Consider the following 21,156-nt stretch of genomic DNA (forward strand, 5'->3'; position numbering starts at 1 on the left):
GAACCTCGGACTCCAGGGCATCTCTACAATTGTATCTAAGGTGTGGGACAAAATTGCGGGTGTGATTCAGATGTGTAATCGCTGATATTGTCGCATCACCAAAGACAACACTTACGTCTTTCCTTTGTTGCATGAGTTCTTGACCATAAACAATCTCAAGTTTAGGGATAATGTCAGGAGTGCCATTATCAACACATCTGAGAGACTTGCTGTGTGTTGTGTCAAGTACTTCCCTGAAATGAACAATACAAACGACTGGATTCCTGATCCCGTCACATGCCCTGTTCCTCTGAAAACACCCATGCCATTCGCGAGCACGCACTTATGTGAGAGTGGTTCCTATAAGAGCAAAGAAGCCACTCTTACACTTATGTGAGACTGGCTTCTTTGCTCTTAGTAATAGAAAATCAACATAAAGACACAGGCTGTGTGTGGAAGACAATGTGAGACTGAAACTGTCTCACATTAAACCCAATCTTAAGGCTTTATGTTCCTCATTCCAGGCTCACCCCTCTTGCTGAGTGACTGTTCAAATATTGTACTAATGAAGGCAGGGCCAGCCTGGTATGTACATGAGAATTTATCTAATATTTGATGCCTAACTTTGCCTTTTGATTTGAACATGAATTTGTTACCAAAAATGTAAAATATTTTACTGGTCTGACCTTGCAGGGCTGGATACTCACTAACAGGTTGGACAATTCGGAGACCAGTGCTGTAAAATAGCTATTTCTCTTTATTCTTCCTTTGATTCTCTGCCCTTCTCAATGCTAATTTTACTTGTAGTACATTTATATTATTTCTCATCGTTTACTGCCTTTCTCTGTTGCTTTTTAGCTGCCTCCTCTTGCTGATATTTAGATTTCTTTAGTTCTCAGACTACTTTTTCTCCTTGTTCGCTAAATCCAAATGTCTCTGCTCTGTTGTCATACATAGCATTTTATCTGGTTTGTTCTCAGCTATGTCTTTAAGCTTGTCCAGGTCTTCTTTGTATCACTGTTATCACAGTATCCTAATTGCAGTAGCCTTAAGCCAATTCACTTTCGGTCTCTGCCTGAAAATCTTTTCCTTCCCTGGCTGCCTAACTTCTCTCCTCAAGATATATCAGTGCTAATGCATAATACTTGCCACTGACTGATTTGAATGACTTTTCAAAAACTACAGAACAATGTGGGGTCATTACCCTTGTTCTTTCTTTCACCTCTTCTTTCCTTGGCATATTTCAAGGCTGTTAAGAGTTGCTATTTCCTGCCAGCCACGAGAGCTGACCTCCCTATTATTTCTCTTCTCTACCAGCAAGTTATCTTCTTCTTTTGTAGCTTTTAAGGTTGCTTCCAACATACTGAATCAACCTGTCTCTGTGAATGTCTACTTATTTTATTTTTCTGCTCTTATGTGGTTTTATTCTTCTTGCATTTTTATTCTTGTCTTTTATGACCAATTTATGTAAAGCACTTAACTTACTTACAAACTTGTTTTGCTTTTTAAAGCGCTATATAAATAAACTTGAACCTATGATACTACTGCCATGGTTTGCTAACCAAAGGGGCCTATTTCCTGTTGTTATTCACCGTACTCACTAGATGAATGTAGTTGGGACATCTACCAGTATACAGTATGTGATGTAACTATTACTTCTGCTATTAAAAAAAGTTATGGATGGTTTTATGATTCTGAATGACCGATATGATCAGTATTGCACACGTGTTGATTGTTTATATCACAAGTCGAGTGTTTATACCACAAAGTCATGTGTGACCTAGGATGATGTCTGTTGTACTGCACATTCCCGGGTCAGAGAGCAGATCAGACAGTCATGTAGTTGTAAGAGGATTTGTATGTCCTTGGCGTGCACTGGGGACAGGGCTCCCTGCTTACACCTCATGAAGACACAAGGGGCTTGGGAGAGCCTAAATAGCAACACCTTGAACTGATATGCCTGACCTCTAAATTAAAAATGCAGGTACCTCCTGTGATGGAGCACCACTGGAACATGGAAGAATGCATCCGTCAGATCAATGATGTGAACCATTCTCCAGGCTGTTGCGCCTGGAGAATGTCCGCTGTTTGCAGCATGTGGAAGGGTCGAACCACTACTTTATTGTAGTTTCCGTCCACTGTTGACTCTCTACAACATGTCAGTTGACTGTAAACAATGCTTGTCTCAACAGACAAGTATTCAACCAACCACTAGTCGTAGACTATAAGGGGCATCTCAAGTGCTATTCAACAAACTTCATCAACTGAGTATGTGTTGACTATCAGCTAGGAACAAACACATTCCTATAAATGGAATTGTTTCATGAATCAATTGCTTTACTGTCCTATATCCCTGAATAAGTTTTTTATGTGGCCAAACTTAAACCTAACCCTAACCCTATTCCTTAAGCCTAACCTTTACCAAGTTCTTTTACATGCCTAACCCTGACCTATTTATTTTGTGTTCCTAAACGTACCTGAAGTCTACCAATAGTCTAGGTGTACTGACAATCAACTGTTCAATCACTTGGCATAAATTACACTGTTTGCTGAATATTTGTTGATGGTCAACTGAAAATACCTAGTATAGTCTGTTGTAACAATTCTTGTTGACAGGTGATATACCCTTAAATATCTATTGAGACATTGTTGAGTTAACAGTGGACTATTGAAATTAAGTGATATCATAGTACCTTCAGAAACTGTTTTAGCTCCAAACCACCATCCTTTGTTGAGATTCAAAAGTAAACTAATCTAATACCAATGAGCTGTGTCAATACATGTTTGATCCTTTTGCAAAAGGGTGGATATCTCCTGACTGAGTGCAAGGGATTTTGCAGATCCCATTGAAAATTGGGCACCAGCATCTCAACTGTAGTTTGTTTTTTTGAAAAATACATTTATTTGATTTTTCAGTTGGGTTGACAGAATATAAAAAAAACAAAAACAAAACTAAACAAAACAAACAAACAAAAAACATATAAAAAAAACCCCACACACAGTATGAATGTAAAACAACAAAAGGATTACAACATTAAATAATGTATATCTCTTACAATTTGAGCAGGTATATCTGTTACCCCACCCCCTGACGTGTTTAGGGTTGCTCGGGGCACCGCTGGTGACACCAGATGGGTGTAGCTCATGGTCGAGCAGGAGACCCCAACCTTCACTAGCCTCACTAGCCTCAGAGCCCATAGTGTGAAACTATAATTTACTCAACATAAACAGCGTATTGCCTGTGAGAAGAGAGAGGGGACAGATCGCAGGATGACAGGGTTTTAAATACAGGGTATGGCATTGTTGCCCCACATCATCCTAGGTCACACATGACTTTGCATTCACGTGACCTGCGCTTGCACAAGATGGATTTTATCGAGTGTTAAGTATAGCCTCTGGCAGTCGGGAAGGATTAAGTACGACTAGGGTGAGTGTCTAAGGAGTAGCTATGGGAATTGGAGATGTGTGTGTTTGTGTGTGTGTGTGTGTGTGTGTGTGTGTGTGTGTGTGTGTGTGTGTGTGCGTGCGTGCGTGTGTGTGCACAGGAATGCATGTTTGTCTGCCTGTGTGTCTGTATAAAAAGAAAGAGACCCATGGTATGACATGTTTGTGTCAGAGATTGGAGGGTGGGAGATGAATTTGTGCCCAAAGTGTGCAGAGCTGCAAGGGGTGGCTGAATTGGCGAGAAACAGAAACTGGAGACTGCAATGATGGATGTCCCTTCTGGCTGAGAGAGCTGATCTGTATATCAGCTGTTTTATGAACAGAAAAGTATTGCAGAGAACTTTCAAACTTTAAAACCACTGCTTTTACCTAAAATCAAGCCTGTCTTTTTTTGGCAAACAGCATACATTATTTTAACTGCAGTCTCTCCATTCAAACAAAATATACAATTATGGACAGAAAAAAATACATAAACGTTCTTTAACTGAGTGAAGAAGAGAAATAATTGCTCTGAATTCCGGGTATTGATGCAACAATTATCCAACAGATCACTCTGTATTCATCTTTTATCACTGAGACAGTTCTTAATTAGACTTATTCAAATTGATGTTTCTGACTGAAATTGATGTATTGTGATTGTTTTTCTTGCTTCCACCTTGTTAAGTCAAGGCCTTTCAGTAGCTCCTGCTCTTCATTTGGTAGGACCACAAAAAAGAAAAAAAAAAAACACATTTCCACTGCTTTAGTTTGACTGGCACACTGGTAGTGCATGAATCCATGAGTATGTGTTGAGCCTATAAACTCACCCAATGAATTATTAAAAACGAGGCAATAAAATGTGAATGGTGTAGCATGGATGGCCATAATACCTTTTTCCAGTGTTATGCCTCCGCATAGGTCGACAGAGAGCAGTCAATAGGAGAGAAAGGTTGCTATAGCTAACATTGACTTTACATTTCACAGATGGCATCCATCCACTTATAAAGCATTTCACATGCAGCATGTGTCCTTTGAATATGCATTTACCCTTGTACATCACACCATGGGGCCGTTTTGCCTTCAGTTGATCCATATAATATACATTTTTCTAGGTTTGGATCAAAGAAGCCATTAATCCTATTATTCTCTAAAATCAATAGAATGCATGGTTTAATCTTGGTAATTCTGAGCGGAGGGAACATATTTTAACTACACTAAATATTGAACAGCACATAAAATAACCTCCCATTAATGCTCCATGATCTTACATCATCACAGTAATCTAACAGTACTGGAGACTACAAATATTGATGAGAACATGATAAAACTTAGGGTCAGAGTTTTTCATCATTATTGATTCTTATAGATTGTCATTCTATTGAAACTACCAGCGAGAGAGAGATGTACAGGCTAGATTCCTTCTGTTTTGTCTGAGGATCAACAGAGTTTCAAAGATTGAATTTACCTAGTGCCTTCGACTAAGGAAAAAACTGATATTTCTGCTCTCTATTTAACCCTATTTGTTGTATAACTAGCTAAAACAAACAATCAAACTTCAAACTGTATTGGTGAGCAGTAATGTACTTGCTGTCTATTTATTGTTTTATTAACTGAACATTGTAATATGCAATGTGTGGTCTTTGTTCTATTTATTGAGATATTCATTGTGACTATGTTCACACCAGGTCAACATAGGTCAGTTCAGTAATCTTCTGCTTAAAGAATCAGGTAATTTTTGTATATCCACTTTGCCCTTTCAAAGTTACTAATTCAAATACTTCCTGCTGACAAAAATAAGCTGTGAATACTACCTCAAGCAATGTGAGTCATTGATGTGAATTCTAATGTATTTTGCCCCCGTGTCAATGTTTGGCAAGCTTGAGTAATTTCTGAAACATTTCACAAGGGCTACAGAGTAATCTGAATGCAAATGAATGCACAATTTTTACACCCTGAACAAGTAATGCTGTTTTACAATTTACTTCTCAAATTCTTTCATTTCATAACCCTGTATTGCTGCTGTTGGAATTAATTTCTAGCTTTTTGCCGCAGTTGTTTATTTTTTCAGAGCTGCTCATGCCAATTTTCAATTCACATAGGGCAATGTAATTTGGCATAAACAAAGGCAGTACCATCCATTACGAAAATGGCTTTGAATATGGTAAACAGTTAGTCATGAAGAGGGAACCTAATAAAAACAAACAAAAATAATCATTAATTTACAAGAGGGAGAAGTAAACTCTTTGTTTCCATTGTCCCTGCGGTATTAGCGAAAGGGGTTATGGGAAATCTATGCTTCCTTGACAGTAAAGAATAACCATGGATGTCACACATGCACTCACACACACACACACACACACCCACACACACACACACACACACACACACTCTTTGTGAGATTTACTGTTCATCAAAAGGGAACCATTTAGCATGGTAGGCATTGTGTAAAAGTGTACATTTATTCAATAACTTTAGAGTTCAAGTATTTTATTGTAACTTATAATAAATTGACACTTCATATCCTCTAGATATACTGTATATCAGCCAGTGACATATTTTCTATTTACCCCATATTTCAATCACTCTGTAATTATCAAAAGAAGGATTAGGAGGTTTTGTATTCTGCCCATGCTGAGCTTGTGTGTTTTGTGTGCAATTATTCTCACTGAACTCAGATGGCCCTACAACTGTCTTCAGTGGCTTGCTCTCCCAATGCTAATTATCTTTTAACTAGAAAAGTAGATTTCTTAGTAATTTTTTGGAGGGCATTTAGGAATGCCACATTGTTCTGTCCTTTCACATTTGAGACCAGAATAGGACTTACACTTCTTTAAAAATAGCAGCTAAATATCACTAAACTACACCCCCTCTACACCTGTATAGCCCCTGTTTATGTGTGGTATTTCTTTTGGCGTTTTATGAATTTACCACCTTATATCTCTCGACAGATCATAAATCAACTGTGTAGGTCCCAGCTAGAAAACTCCAATGCTTTAATCCTGGATGCATTAAAATACCTTAGGATGTCAGATGAAAAATGCATCCAACTGTATCACCTGTCCACCTTTGATGCCTTCTTGTAACCCAGAGGCTGGACAGGAATATGATAAACATAAAAACTCTTATTTTTGATTCCATAGCACACTTTTGTCAACTGCCTTTTTATTTATGGTGGTATAAATTAATCTAGGTGGATCATGTGTATTAGTTGTGCCAATTAATTATTCCCGCAGCTTCTATTAAACCATTCTGAGTAATTTTACAAAATCAGAATCAGAATAAAAATCGCTTTATTCGACAAGTACAAAAATGTAGAGGATTCTGTGAATATATGGTGAAAGACATCTTCGTGCAATCCCAAAAGCTTTGGTTTGTTTTTTTCATGTCAAATGGCCTCGAACTGAAATAGTATTAAACTAAAAGGGTCTTTCTGTCAAATGAACATGATTGGAATTCTCAGGGTTGGGTAACTGAATTAACTTTCAATGTCGATGCACCAAGTTATGCTTTGTTGCTGCACACAGATGCCTTGCAAAACCCATTCTGCTTGATAACATGTACCTAGATAATGGTTCATGAACAGAAAGCTTATGCATTATCAAGGTAAATGCAAACTGCTAAAGATAGAAGACAAAAACCATCCATTGGAGAGGATGAATGAAGCAAAATTATGTTGTTTGGGGGAACAAGTATGAAAAGGTCTTTAGGGAATGGTATTCTGTTGGTAGTTTGTGTTGACAGGTGATATTTTTGATATGTTGCATTGAGGGAAAAGACCAAAATTGATTGCTCGGGTAACAAGAGTGTTTAGTAAAATAATTTTGTCTAGAGAACTCTGGAGAATAACTGTTTAAAAAATGATACTTTTTATGAAATTGTGTGGATGACAGTATTCAGTCACAACCAAAGAGCAACATTCAACAAAAAGGTTGGGATGTTTCCAAAACCACTTAATGTGGATTGGATGTGACAATTACTGAGGGTTTGGAAGAGTTATACTATCACCAGGCTCGATGTAGAAGACCATAAAATATACAAATGGTGGTCAAACTATCAAGGTATGTTGAGAGAACACAGGGGGAGGTTGGCTGGTGAGGGGTAGCTGCCAAATTAGGTTGCATGCCAGCTGATTATTGGACAGGCCTCCTGCACTGATGGATGAGCAGGGCGGGAATGGGTTACACACAGGGTAATTTATTCAGCTGTTGAGGATAAATGAATATATCTGTCATTTTGCCTCCCTCATTTACTCTCTTGCAGGAGAATGCAGCTGTCACGAGGGCTATTCCCCTGATCCCGTGCATAAACACCTCTGTGTTCGCAGTGACTGGGGTCGCAATGAAGGGTAAGTCCTATCTGCTCTATCCTCCCATATCTGCAAACTCCCTGTCACTGCGCTTCAGAGAGTAGGCACAGAGGGTGGGATGAGAAGCAGAGACAGAAGGAAGAGAAGGATAGAGGGAAGGGGCAGTATGTAATGAAACAAAATGCCGAGGGAGGATGGAGAAAGAGAGATATATGTTATGAGATATGTTCAAGAGAGAGAGAGAACAATACTGAAAAATGAGAGATAAATAGTGGAAATAGATAAAGAGATGGGGAGAGAGAACTAAGTCAAGTAGACCTCTTTCTCACTCCAACCTTGTGTGCTGAGTAGCTGACTGGCCCAATAGCTCAGTCAATAAAAAGGCAGCCCCCTATTGTTATGCAAATCCCCCAGTCATCAATTGGATGTAGTCCCTCCTCACCAATTACGGATCAAATCCACATTCACCATTTTGTAAAGGAGGGTAATCTTATTCATATAAAAACAGAGCTTTCTTTTGATCCAGTGACCTTACTTTTCGACTCGGTGTTTGATTTATTCTATAATGTTCAACATACTCTAATGAACACTGTGTGTGGAATATTTAATGTGCACAACTGCAGAATCATCATCATAGTTATGTTCATGAAAAACATAATAAGAGATCATCCAAGTGTGTTTTTGTCTCCTAGAATGTTCGTCAAATTATGGAAACAAAAAGCATGCCATGTAGACCCTTGATACTCCATGTTGTACATAGTATAATTACAAAGATACATTTGCACATATCACTGCCTATGATCTGATGTTCCCTCTTTTCTGTCCTCTGCCAAGTCCTTGGCCTTACACGAACCTGGAGAAAGGCTATGACCTAGTCACAGGAGAGCAGGCCCCAGAGAAGATATTCAGGTGAGAAGAACCTTTACTTCTAGTGCCATCTCCTGGGTGCATGTCTTCTGCTGGGCGTGTGTGTGTGAGTGTCCCTCCACACATGTGTCTATGTGTACCTGTGGGCTGCTCTCATCTGTATGCCCTTGCACTCACATACTCACACACACACACACACGCACACACACACACACACACACACACACACACACACACACACACACACACACACACACACACACACACGCACACCTCTTGTTGGGGTGGAGTTCTACCTATGGGTACTTGTGTGAAGAAATAGCCTAAGGGGCTGTCCTGGATGGAGTCCTTTCAAATGCTCTTACTGCCATTTTTGTGACACTTCCCATTCTTGATGGGGTCATTGTCCGTGACATTTACTGAGGAGTGTGGGGCTCAAAGGACCCATACAGTAACACTCAGCTGTGCCTTTCAATAGGTTTCAAAATCCCCTCCAGAATTCCAGAATCCTTTTTTTTTTTCTTTTAAATTGGTATTTTTTGCTAGAGTTGTACCTTTTCTGGTGTCCTTCTTTTCCCTTTAAATAGATAAGATCACTCTGACATTTTATGCATGGCGTCAGAGCAGGGATTTTTAGACAGACAAAAAAAGGTTTGAATTGTGATGAAACAGTGCAATGAGAAAGTAAAATTAAAAGTTTATTTTGGATAGCTTCAAAATCTTAGGAATTATGAATGAATTAGTAATTTGGGTAACCCTTTATGAAAACCATTCTTAACATATAGTGAATTTACTATTAATTAAAGCCGCAATAGATACGTTTGAAGGAAAACAGGGAAGACTATCATTTAGCCACTTCTCCCCTCCCTCCTCCAGCCGGTGGCAATCGACACACAGCTTATTGGCAACATGGAGTGAGGCTTTCCTTATTTGATTATTAATTAATGCAATAAAAATGAACAGTTTATCATTCATATGTTGTATTTTAACTGCTAAGGGATGATAACATTGACTTTCTTATTACCTTAAGGCTTAGTGAACTATGCATTTATTAACAGCTTGTTATTATATTGGTTTAAAAAATGAAATGCTTCATCAAGTATTGATTAATGATTAAAGATTATTTTTAAATTATTAAAATGTTTTGGGTTTTTACTATAAAGTTGCAATTGATGCTTGCTGTAGTTAGTAAATGGTTAACAATGGCTTGTAAATCATCAACACACACACATTTTGTCCCAGTTAAATGGTTAATAAGGCTCTTTACTCGCACTTTACCTCCCACTCTCCATCGCTTTTTGCCAGGTCCCGCCCAAATTCCAATAATGATGTCAAATCTTTTAACCAGAAACAAGGTTGGATGTGTAGATGTACTGAAATCTAACTTGTTTGGATTGGAGGAACCATATTTAAACATTGATTTCCTTAGCTGGGCTACACCAGGAACACCTGAACTACCGTGTGGTAACTAGGAGGGGATTTACAAGATACAATACGATACAAAATACTTTAGAGCGCTCCCACAACAATATTTTCACAACACTTGGGCCACGATGCAGTAATATAATTTTTTAAGCAGTGTAATTGGATCCTGTGATATATGTGACATTTTTCTTTCATTTGACCACAGTAAAAAAAAAAAAAAAGAAATAATTTCCCTCAGGGAAATGAAATGTTAAAATCAATTATACTTAGGAGTAAAACACCATAAATCAATTCCTGGATAAAACTCAAGGCTACATAGTAACCATTTTTTCCACTTTCAAAGGGGTGTGGAGTGGGGGAAGAATTTCCATTTCAATTTCAAGAAGCAGGGTTAGTCATTTGGCCAGATAGAAATCGCCTAGGTTGACACAATAGGTTTCCTGTAATAGATATTACTGCAACTCATGGCATAAATGTTTAATTACATTAAAAAAACATGGAATGGTAGTTATTACCATATTGGAGGTGACTTAAAGCTGCGGTAGGCAACTTTGTTTTGTATTATTTGGTGAAAAGTTCACAACACCTTTTCAGCTATCAGTAATTCAAATGATCTGAGAGAAGATCAAGCCTCTGTGATTGCCCCTGCCTCTGGTTTCAGGCTCTCAAAAATCTCACTGCTCCTGGTAGGCCTCAACCAATCAGGCAAGCTCTCTGCAAGGAGGCATAAAACAAATATATCCACAGTAGAGATGAGGTGAAACAGCCATAATCCAAACTCAATATTGGGACTTATTGTGTTAGGAAGTCAGTTATTTTCCCTACTGCACAAGACCTGTTCATCTGGAAGGAGCCACATTCAGGTCAGTCAGTCAACCGGTGTTAGGAAGCTATGGCTTTGCAACTGTGGTAGCTAATCTATGTGTATGTGTAAATATTTCAGTAACAACTAGATTGAACTAGCAGAGCTGTGTTTTACGTACAAGGTATGGAATTGATCAAGTTTGCCTGAGACGGCACTCTCTCTCCCCGATATAGAGTGAACGTCGCTTGACCAAACCTCATTTGCATCACAATGTGTGTTTGTAACTGCAATGTCTATGCTGACAAAAAATATTTTTGAGTTTGCCCCTCTCAGTTGACAGACATGCACACAACTGAGCCTCGTTTGGAGGGAGGAGTGAATGGACAGGGTGAGGGAGCAGAGAGGGAGGGGGGAATTTTTTCGTTGTATACTTTCAAATTCTTGCTCATTTCTCCAAAGTTTCCTACCGCAGCTTTAAAGGACGCAGAGAGGCTTACCAGTGTACCTACAGTTAAGGCAATATGCCAATACAGGAATGTAGTAGAATTCTCTTGGGCATTTGAGTATGGTGTTGAAATCAAAGAAGATGTGGGAGTAGGCTATTTTTGTAGGTAAATTGCGTGTTTAATTCTATATGTTGCTGTCTATGTGTTCATTCTATTTTCCCCAGGGTAGAATTTGGTGTGAAATATGCAGGATTTAAAGATACAGCCTCAACCAACACAGAAAGAGGACTCACTTTGAATTGCTCTACTACAGAAAAACAAAAACATAAAGTACAGATGCTGTACAGTCCCACAATGCCAAGCTGGGTGTGAAGCATCAAGTATAGTCCTATAATCAGGATAACCACATCTTTGGCCAATTCATTTTCACGAATAATAGATCCACTCTCACTTCTCTCAAAAACTCCTCTGCTAGCTCAATCTTGTAACTAAAATATTCTCCAGCAAAACTAATTTATGTCACGCATACAGCCCACCAGTATACATTTTAAATTTTTTTGTCACACATAGATTAGCCACTGCAGTTGCAAAGCTATATCTAACACCAGACGAGCAAGCATCACTCAATATGAGGTGAGAAAGCACCGTCTCACTGACTGATCGACTGACTGACCTGAGTTTGGCTCCCGATGAACACAAATAATTGGCTTCCTTACACAAGCTTATTTCAGTTCCATAATTCATCTTAAATGTTTATTCTGAAACATTAGTTTATTTATGAAATCAGTATTAGTGGAATTAAATTTATACTATTGCAGAATCAATTAGTTCTTGTAGGTATCCATGTTTTCTGTGTGTCAAGGATTCTACTCTCTCTTTGAACCTGGGTTGCATACATAACTAACAGATTTACATATTGCTTTCCTCTAAGTGCCCTGTCAAAATCCCCAAATATGTACAGTATACCCGGCTTTCAAGAATATGCATTTTTCACCAGCATCTTCTTTTGGTTTGGCATGAAAACTGGAGACAAAGAGTAATAAATATGGCAGGGAAGGCTGGGGGGGGAGTAAGAACATCTTGTATTCATTTTATTTACTTGGACTGTCAGCACTCGCTGTTGTCCCCTGATATACACATACACACAAATGCACTCACCCACACACACACACACAAACATACATGCACACTCAAGCAGAGACTCACTTTTTCATGCACTCTTAGTTCTCCTCTCAGACACACATTTAATAAAGCCCCTGTATAGTTTGTGCATGATTTATGGGGAAGTAGGACAGAGCCAATCAATGATTGCTCCAGTGTCACAGGATGAGCACGGCGCTAGAAGAAGAGAGAGCGAGATGGCCTGTCAGTGTCTTATTTATGAGTGGATGTGGCCATTGATCTGGTCTCTGAATCATTGTGTTCCTGTCTATATGTGGGGGTCAGGGCCAGTGGCAAACTCCCCAACGTTCTGAGTGGCTCTTTACAGACTACTGATAAAGAACTCATGAAAAAAGACATGTGCTCAAGGCAAGATGAGGACACTAAACGTGGATCCAATGTTGTTTTTGAAAGGTGTGCTAAATGGCATTAGCTGCATTTTTGGTCAAGTTTATTTGTATAGCCCTTCACCACTGTTACAGTCTCACAGGGCTTCAAAACAGCCACGTTATTAAAACAATAAATTAAAAATGAAAACATCACCCACCACCTTAGACCCTCAATAAGAACAAGGAAAAACTGCCACGAAAACCTCTTCAGGAAAAAAAAAATGGAAGAAACCTTGGAAGGGCTCCAAAGAGGGATCCTCCTACCAGGACAGTCAGGCATGAAATGGGTGATGAGAGTGGGCAAAGAAAGATTACATGTTAATAATAAAATGGAGCATAAACAAAATACACAGGATAAACACTAGAAGAGCGCTTGACTGAAATGTCAGGTGTGGAGCATAAGCAGCAGCTTGGTCAAAATCGGCATAAGAGTCCGGGACCAAAAGGCCGCCAACGCTGCCCAGCCACAAACACAACCTGAAACGGATAGGTGCTTCCATTTAGCCTTTGATGCTCTGTTCATACTCCCACCCATTGAGTGTATGTAAGTGGGTGTTAAATGGTGGCCAAGTGGTGGAAACCCACTACAAGCACCCCAAAGCAATTGCATTAAGAGAAACGGGCTGCAACTTCAGAAATTATGCAAATTCCAAAAAATCCAAAGCAAATACAATGGAAACGTGCTGCAGAAGAAGAAATACACTGCATAATGCCAAAGCAAATACAGTAACAGGAAACGCACTGCATATTCAGAAAGTTTCAGATATTATGCCCTATCATCTAGATGCTGGTTTAAGGGCTCCTGGTGCAGCCTCGGTCATGAAATGTCTGCACGAGGCATTATTTACTAGTTTGCCTAACAAGAGGAGGATAAATTATTTTACAAGGTTGCTAGCCGGTCTAGCTTGTACAGTTTAAAATCAAGTCTGCGTGGTTAATAGCACAGTGTTAAAGATTAAATCTCTTGCAGCGTCTAATGTAGCATGTCATTGTGCTAAAAATAAGTAATGTAAATGTATTATTTTTTATAATAATTTCATTTTAGAATGTAAAATATTCATGACAAATGTATCTACATTACATGATTCAGAGGTACACGAGTACACTAATTATTTTTTAATGTTAATTGTGTCTAAAAGTTTTTTGCTCAAGAGCACTACATAGTCATAGAATATTGTGTAGAATTACAGGAGGACCCCCAGATATCTCGCCAATTTGTGTCCCCACCACTCAAAATCAAAATTATGCCCTTTATTTATCCCAGTGAGTGTGGGCTGTTGATCACTTAGTATGTCCCTCTCCATTAGGAGATAAATACATTTAGCGCTAGCTAATGACTTTGTCATTTCAAAGAACATTTGCTGCTTTATCAGCAATGGCACTGCAGATCCTCAATTAGAGTTAACATTCAGTAATTAACAGCCATAAACTAGATGGAAGAGGTATAATGGAAATGATTTTATTTCATTGAATTACCACTGGCTAATGTTAGCAGAAACAATTCAATGTGAGGTAACAAGGGATATATAAGTTTACTGTATTTAGGGTCATATTAAAGTCAGGATATTTTGTGAAGGTCCTTTTATGGGGGTAAATGTTACAATGCTAATTGTTGTCTTCATGCTATTATGATAAGGATGATGTGGCACTTTATTTATCCCCATAGGGAAATTCTTTGTGTTCTTGCCCCCCTCCAGGAAGGTCAGATGCTGGTTCAGCTACAAAATAATGTCCCTGCTGGTAGGGATTCAGTGTCTCACTCAAGAACAGTTGAGCAGGGCAGATGCTTGTCGCTTGAGCAGTCCTCCAGCTGAAGGACAGTCTGTCTAACCGCCATGCCGCCCTTCCATCCACGCACATAGACGTTACTCTCCGTCCAAAACTCCTCTCACCATAGGAAAGACCATACTGTCCTTTCTATTACACTCAATAGATAAGATAATGAAACAATACCATCAGTAGAAAAGTCTTGCTATCTGCCAATCAGGCCTACACCAGTATGCTGACTCCTGGAAGTCTTTATTATTCTGTGTGCATGTCTGCACTTGTGTCCATGCCTTCAATTGTATCTTGACATGCTTGTGTGTGTATATCTGTGCATGTACGTGTAATAACCTGAGTGACATTTTTGCCTTGTGGCTATGCCTACCCAGGTCGTCCTACAGTCTGGGCCAAGGCTTGTGGCTGCCAGTCAGCAAGAGCTTTGTGGTGCCACCAGTGGAGCTGTCAATCAACCCCATCGCCAGCTGTAAGACAGACGTGTTGGTTACTGAGGATCCTGGGGATGTCAGGTAAGTCTGTGCTCAGTTCAGCTTATAACTACTATTGAAAGAGACCTCTGCACAATAGCTGGTCTGAAATCTGGGGGCATATCTATATGTAATTGGTAGAAGCTTTTATCCAAATCATCTTATAGTACCATAATTGCATACATTTTTAGCATGGATGGAATTGAACCCTTAACAGCGGCAGTGTTTATAGAATTTGTAACCCTTGCTCTACCCCTTGAACTACACAGGACTACTTCTTGAAGCTCCTTGGTTTCTTTAAATTGTCCTAGTTACTTTGGAGTGTGTGAGCCCCAAGAGATTTATCTGAGTTCATGGTGAAGGTTCTGGAGGAGAGATTATTATCTTCTACTGATCCACTTTCCCAGAACGGTGTTGCCTCTATTACACGCAGCTCTCCAAATTTCACAGTTGTCTCTTATGTCCTTCCACCGCCCCTTTCATCTCACAGATATTTTATCGCCACCATCTCTCTGCATCGTAGAAGTCTTTCATGACTTTATTAACTGAATTGTGAGTTCTATTGAGGCTTTGCAGTTGTATCACTTATCTCCTAGCAACCATGTCTGGCGGCATCAAATAATGTCTAAATATAGCGCAAATGGGGTAAACATTTCAAGGTACCTGGTGTTGTGTGGGTGTGGGTCAGTAATAAGTTTTGTGTTAAATTTGTGTTACTGTGACACAGGAAACTATCTTGTCCTTAGCCCTTGGCCCTCTGGTCCTAGTCTCCACTCCAAAGTGCTAGTTATTCGTAGTCAAACAGTCTAACATACTATGTACATGGCTAAATGTCATAGTAAAGTGCATTTACAAGCAAATTCAAGAATGCTTATATAGTGTTCAAATGTCCTATGGAAAACAAACAAAACATCATGAATTTATTTCTTAATTTAGGAAGATTAAGACTGATACTCAAAACATACTTGGCATATGATGCAAACCCAGATCTTGTCCTTGTTTCTTTTCCCTTCGTTTTGGTTATTTGAAATCTATTTTAATTTACACTGAATTGGTAGGAGAATTTTCACTGCACTGATGGTCTTGATTCATAGTGATATAGTTTGCAATAGATTACCGGAGTGAAGTTTATATCAGTCAGACTGTGTCACAGAGTCATTAAATAGTGTAGCGTTAATGAAGTTACAAGGAGACTGAAAATAAATGTGACAGGTTTATTGTCCTTTGTTGTAAACGATGTGGTTCTGACAGACAAGGAAAGGTATGCTACTATCAGACTATTCAGCAAACATAATATTTATTAATCAGTAACCCACATCAGTCTGACTTAAATGAAATTAAATGAAAATTCCCAGCTACACAGATATTTTGTTTGCAGGTTGTTCAAAACAAGCAGCATCTCCAGCTCTGTATAGTGAAACTCGAGCCTGAATGAACGACTCATTCAATAATGCACTACTTCCTCAAAGAGCGGGTTTGAAAGTGAGATGTCTTTGTTTGTGAAGGTGTGATGCAATGGATTGATTTGGCCTACACAGAATTAAGCGTGCAATGCTTACATCGCAATCACTGACAGTGCTTCTGTGGCTCACTGTAGTCTGTACTTTGATAAGTTGCAGAAGCTATTTGTCTCAGTGCATAGGTTTGAGAGAGCTTGGCTTATGATGCTTGGTTGTGAGTGAGTGGGCGGGGGAACGGCGACTAGCCAAACAGTGGAAGAGCTGCTGTCTGACTCGTTCAATGAACTTTGATGGGAAACACGGAGTGGGAGGTTCGATTTACTTGAACCAGTACATACCACTGCATTCAATCTTTTCACCCAGCACTACTTGAGGGTGAGCTCGGTAAACCTGAACAAACAGCTGATTTTTGGCATTTTTATCTATGGCTAACAAGCCAGCAGGCTAATTTAGCAAAGCAACCAATGTTAATGTTAAGATGCAACTACTAACCGCTACTAAAGCTAGCTTCTACTACATGTGTTAGCTATTGCACAAATCTGATGTGTTCACAGCAAGACTGACTGCTAGCTGACCACATAGGCCTACAAGCTGACATTGAAACACAAAATTGATCAGATGTATCAGGGGTGAAATGATCAGTTCCCAGTCAAAATCAGCACAATAGTTAACCATGTTAATTCAATTCTGTTGAAATAACCAAGTTGGACATTTTGAAATGTAATCAGCTGTTCGCAGTGACTGGCCAATAGCTGAGAACCTCCAGTATGGCTGCCAGAAGGTACATTATTTCATCTGAAAGCCCTCTAATAGAGGATGAATACATTTGCTTTACATTTGTTTTTAAAAGTTATTAATTATTTTATAGTAACAGCAGATAGCCAAAGAGCCCTTTGGATAAGTAGACTATTTGTGGGCTGGAGGTGCATTCTTTTGAAAAATGTTTAAAATGTTTTTATCAAAAAACTAAAATGGGACAAAATCTAATCAGTATGACAAATCAGTAGGCCCTAGGACAGGATATGTATTAACTAGATAGCACAATGCAGTTACTGGTTGTGTTATGCAAGAGGCTGGTATGAAATATAACTCATTAATGTTACCTTTAGTCTTATTCATTCACAAATTGTTTTAATTAAGGTATACTGACAAACTTAGCACAAAATATTTTTTTATTAACCATTAAGTAAAGTAACAGCAAAGCTAATTCATACACATGTAATGCCTCAGGACACTGCAATGTAGTTACTGGATGTTAAGTTCAAACAGATTCATTTAAGTTAAGTGTAATATTGCAGTTAAAATTAGTACTTTTTAATTATTACTACAGTGCTACTCTTAATCTATTAGAGATAATAACTACCCATACATTACTGTAAATACAATTTTGAACTGTGGGCACAGAAACTGTAATCCATATTGATAAATGTAATGGGCGCTGGGAGGCTCAGCTATCAACAGATGGTAAGGGAAAAAAGAAAACACAATAAGAGGAGCTTTCTCAGAAAATCTTACTGTCTTACTCGCTTACTCTTTCTCCACAGAGATCATTAAAGATTCATCTAATCTAACAGCATAAATAATATTGTTCTAGGTTAACTAAAATATATACATTTGTCTAAACCAATATAATAATATATTAATTAATTTATGTATGTATATATTATTGTGTACTGCAACATTCTGTTTTTTTAAGACAGGTTACATATAAAATAATAAAAAGAAAAACCTTCAATAAATTATTTATTTACTATAAAAAAAATAATGTCCATTCATTATTTTAAAATACATATACAACAGGTAGTTTCAGCCAAGCACTCATGCTGATAATTCCTATGAGGAATGCTAGTTTCCTTTTTGTTTTTTTTATATAATTAGAATAAAAAAAGTTGATGCACTCAGCTGTACCTCACACCCAGCCACATCACTGTTATAACCATAATCACAATAAGGATCACCGTCCTGAGAAATATATACATATTACTATAGTAAATGTCAGTGCCATTGCTGTATTCTTCTTTGGCAATGACAGCAAAGGAATTCTTAAAGGGTTCTAAATGATAAATATTATTGTAATATCTGATTAAATGAGTATTATTTTATCACAATAAACAGAGCATGTAATATAAATCTCCTTGTTTAATGGGTAGATAGCTGCAACAGCCATACCTGAGTGATTGCTTGCTGTTTCATAGTCAGATAAAACACAATGCTGTAGCACTGTTACAATGTTACATCAAACAGCAGTATGCATACATATACAAAGCAACAAAGCACATCTATGTATGTATCTTAGTATTATTTATTAATTTGATAGAGAAAAAGTGATCTATTAATGATTTGCAGGGACTAATTGTAGTGGTTTTACTTTTTTAATTTTGAAATTTTTAGCTTTTCCAGAGGAAGGGCCAAAATGGGAGCTGAGAACTCCCAAGGGAATTGTACGCATCTCTGCTTACTCTTGACACAAATAGGATTATGACAAGCCTCTCCATTAATTAGCCAAGGCATGTGATTTATCTTGAACAAGGATTGTGATAAGTGATGGTGAGAAAAAATTATGACATATGTTTTAGATCAAGACAGTTTTCAGCAATATTTTTATTGGTAACACACATGTTGAACTGATTTTGAATATTTATTTGAATATTTATTACTGGAATCACTAGCAGATAACATTCTATCTATGTAGCTAGGAAGAAGTCATTATTTCTGCTGTGCATTTTCTCTATCTTGACTATCACTTGACTATTTCTTTATCTTGACTATCATTCAAGTACCAACCAGTGTTGTGTGATGAATAGATTTCACTGGGTTCAGTTCCAGATCACAACTGGTGGCGCAACATGACCACCTAAAACAGACAGCAAGGACTCAAGTTTTGTTGAGAGCACAGCAGAGGAGCACCATTTGGCTTACACCAATTTAAGTTACAGCTATTCATCTCTGAGCCGACATGCCTTTATGAAAGAGGCGAGTAGGTCTGTCCCTTGTTCTTCTTGTTCCCTTCAACTGGCTGGTGCTCTGTGCAGCAGGTCTGAGAGAGTGTGGCATATTGTGTGGAGTCTGTATGTGTGTGTCCAACAAATTTCTGTAAATGACTGAATGTTAGAGATGATATGCTTGATGGTGGTAGAAGTATTGCAAGTGTGTGTGTGTGTGTGTGTGTGTATGTGTGTGCGTGTGTGTGCGCTCACATGTGCTTGCAAACGTTATATAAGAAGAAAGTAAGTTCTTCATGCGTATGTGTCTGTAGCCAAACTCTGTGTCTCAGTGTCATTGTGGATTTAAGATTGGAATTTGGGTTGTCTTTGTGGCTGTGAATAGGCGTCTATTTGTGTGCATTTCAGACAGCAAACACCTCTAATCACTCCTAGCTAATACAGCTGTCAGCTGTGTGACCAGACATCTGGGCTCTGTAAATGAACTCCTGTTGCCCATGCCTGAAATTAAACCAACAGACAGCTTCTTTGAATGCATTTGTTCAGTTCTAATAAAGGGCTTGATATGTGAGCTGTGTTCAGAGCAGGTTCACAAAATAGCACTTTTGCCCAGATTGCATAATTACAACACTGTTTACCTCAAGTGAGATGTTGTTGCATCTGCATGTCAGTTTATGACAACAAGTGAGATGCTGTTGCATCTGCATGTCAGTTTATGACAACAAGTGAGATGCTGTTGTATCTGCATGTCAGTTTATGACAACACACAACAAGTTTATGCATGCACACGAAAAAAAGCATATGCACACAAATCTGCCTCTCGCTCTCTCACTCTCACAACAAACACATGCGTACAAACAAAGATACATTTCCTTGTCTTTATATGACCATTTGCGAAACTTCTACCTCCATCAAATATAGCATCTCTAATATTCAGTCATTTATATAAATCTGTTGGAAACAGATCAAAATAAAACCACCTATCGACAGTGGGAGCGGGGCTGCTGAATGATTAATCGGACATAATTACTATTTAACATCACACCATCACACCTCAACTTTGAGAACATTAAGGACGAAATATACATTTTATGACTGATTAAAACCCCATTTCAGTGAAATGATCAGTTAATGTATCTGGCTAATGATCAGTTCCCGCAACATAGGAGGATCTGTCAGATTGTCATTAATAATGCAGACAACTCATTATCCAAAGCATTTTTGTTGAAGAAAGTCCTGTGGAAGCTTATGGAGTTTCTAGCTGGTGCACTTTCCCCAAAATGTTTATGCAGGCATTGTTGCAGTCAGTCGGTCATAATAGACGTAGTGATGTGGGAAGTAGTGAGACAAAGCTTTGGCTCTTAGGGGATGCATCTCCTCCTCACTTCTGCCTCTCCGCATGTTCACAAATCTCAACTGAACTTATTCTATAGGAAAAATATGACCCAAGATAAGTGTCAGCTTCAAGCAAGCTCGACTTCCAGCTGAGGAGTTTGTGTCCTTTACATTGACATTACCTCTTGACCAGGGCCGTAGCCAGGGTGAGGTCCAGAATCTTTTTCTGTTAATGGAGCTTATTTATTGCATTTCTGGACGAGCAAAATTCATACCAAAATGACACCTACAAACACAACCCAAGCTATACAGTACACACAAAGTCATTATCTATACTAAAATACATACAGAGGGACCTGTTGGCAAAAG

General features: G+C 38.5%; 1 protein-coding gene across 1 annotated transcript in view; it reads left to right on the forward strand.

The window, feature by feature from the left end:
* The window catches only part of LOC139659153 (astrotactin-2-like), a 169,443-nt gene extending 154,347 nt beyond the window's left edge, over positions 1–15,096 (forward strand). The window contains exons 8-10 of the mRNA XM_071537373.1: positions 7,663–7,747; positions 8,543–8,617; positions 14,955–15,096. Of these exons, the coding sequence (XP_071393474.1) occupies positions 7,663–7,747; positions 8,543–8,617; positions 14,955–15,096 (302 nt within the window). The remainder of the gene's footprint in view (positions 1–7,662; positions 7,748–8,542; positions 8,618–14,954) is intronic.
* Positions 15,097–21,156: the final 6,060 nt, after the last annotated feature.

The sequence above is a fragment of the Centroberyx affinis genome, unplaced genomic scaffold, assembly GCF_046629955.1.
Source record: "Centroberyx affinis isolate AG114_WGS23_722 - 3 ecotype Tasmania unplaced genomic scaffold, CSIRO-AGI_Caff_v1 ptg003023l_1, whole genome shotgun sequence".
Classification (NCBI taxonomy): domain Eukaryota; kingdom Metazoa; phylum Chordata; class Actinopteri; order Beryciformes; family Berycidae; genus Centroberyx; species Centroberyx affinis.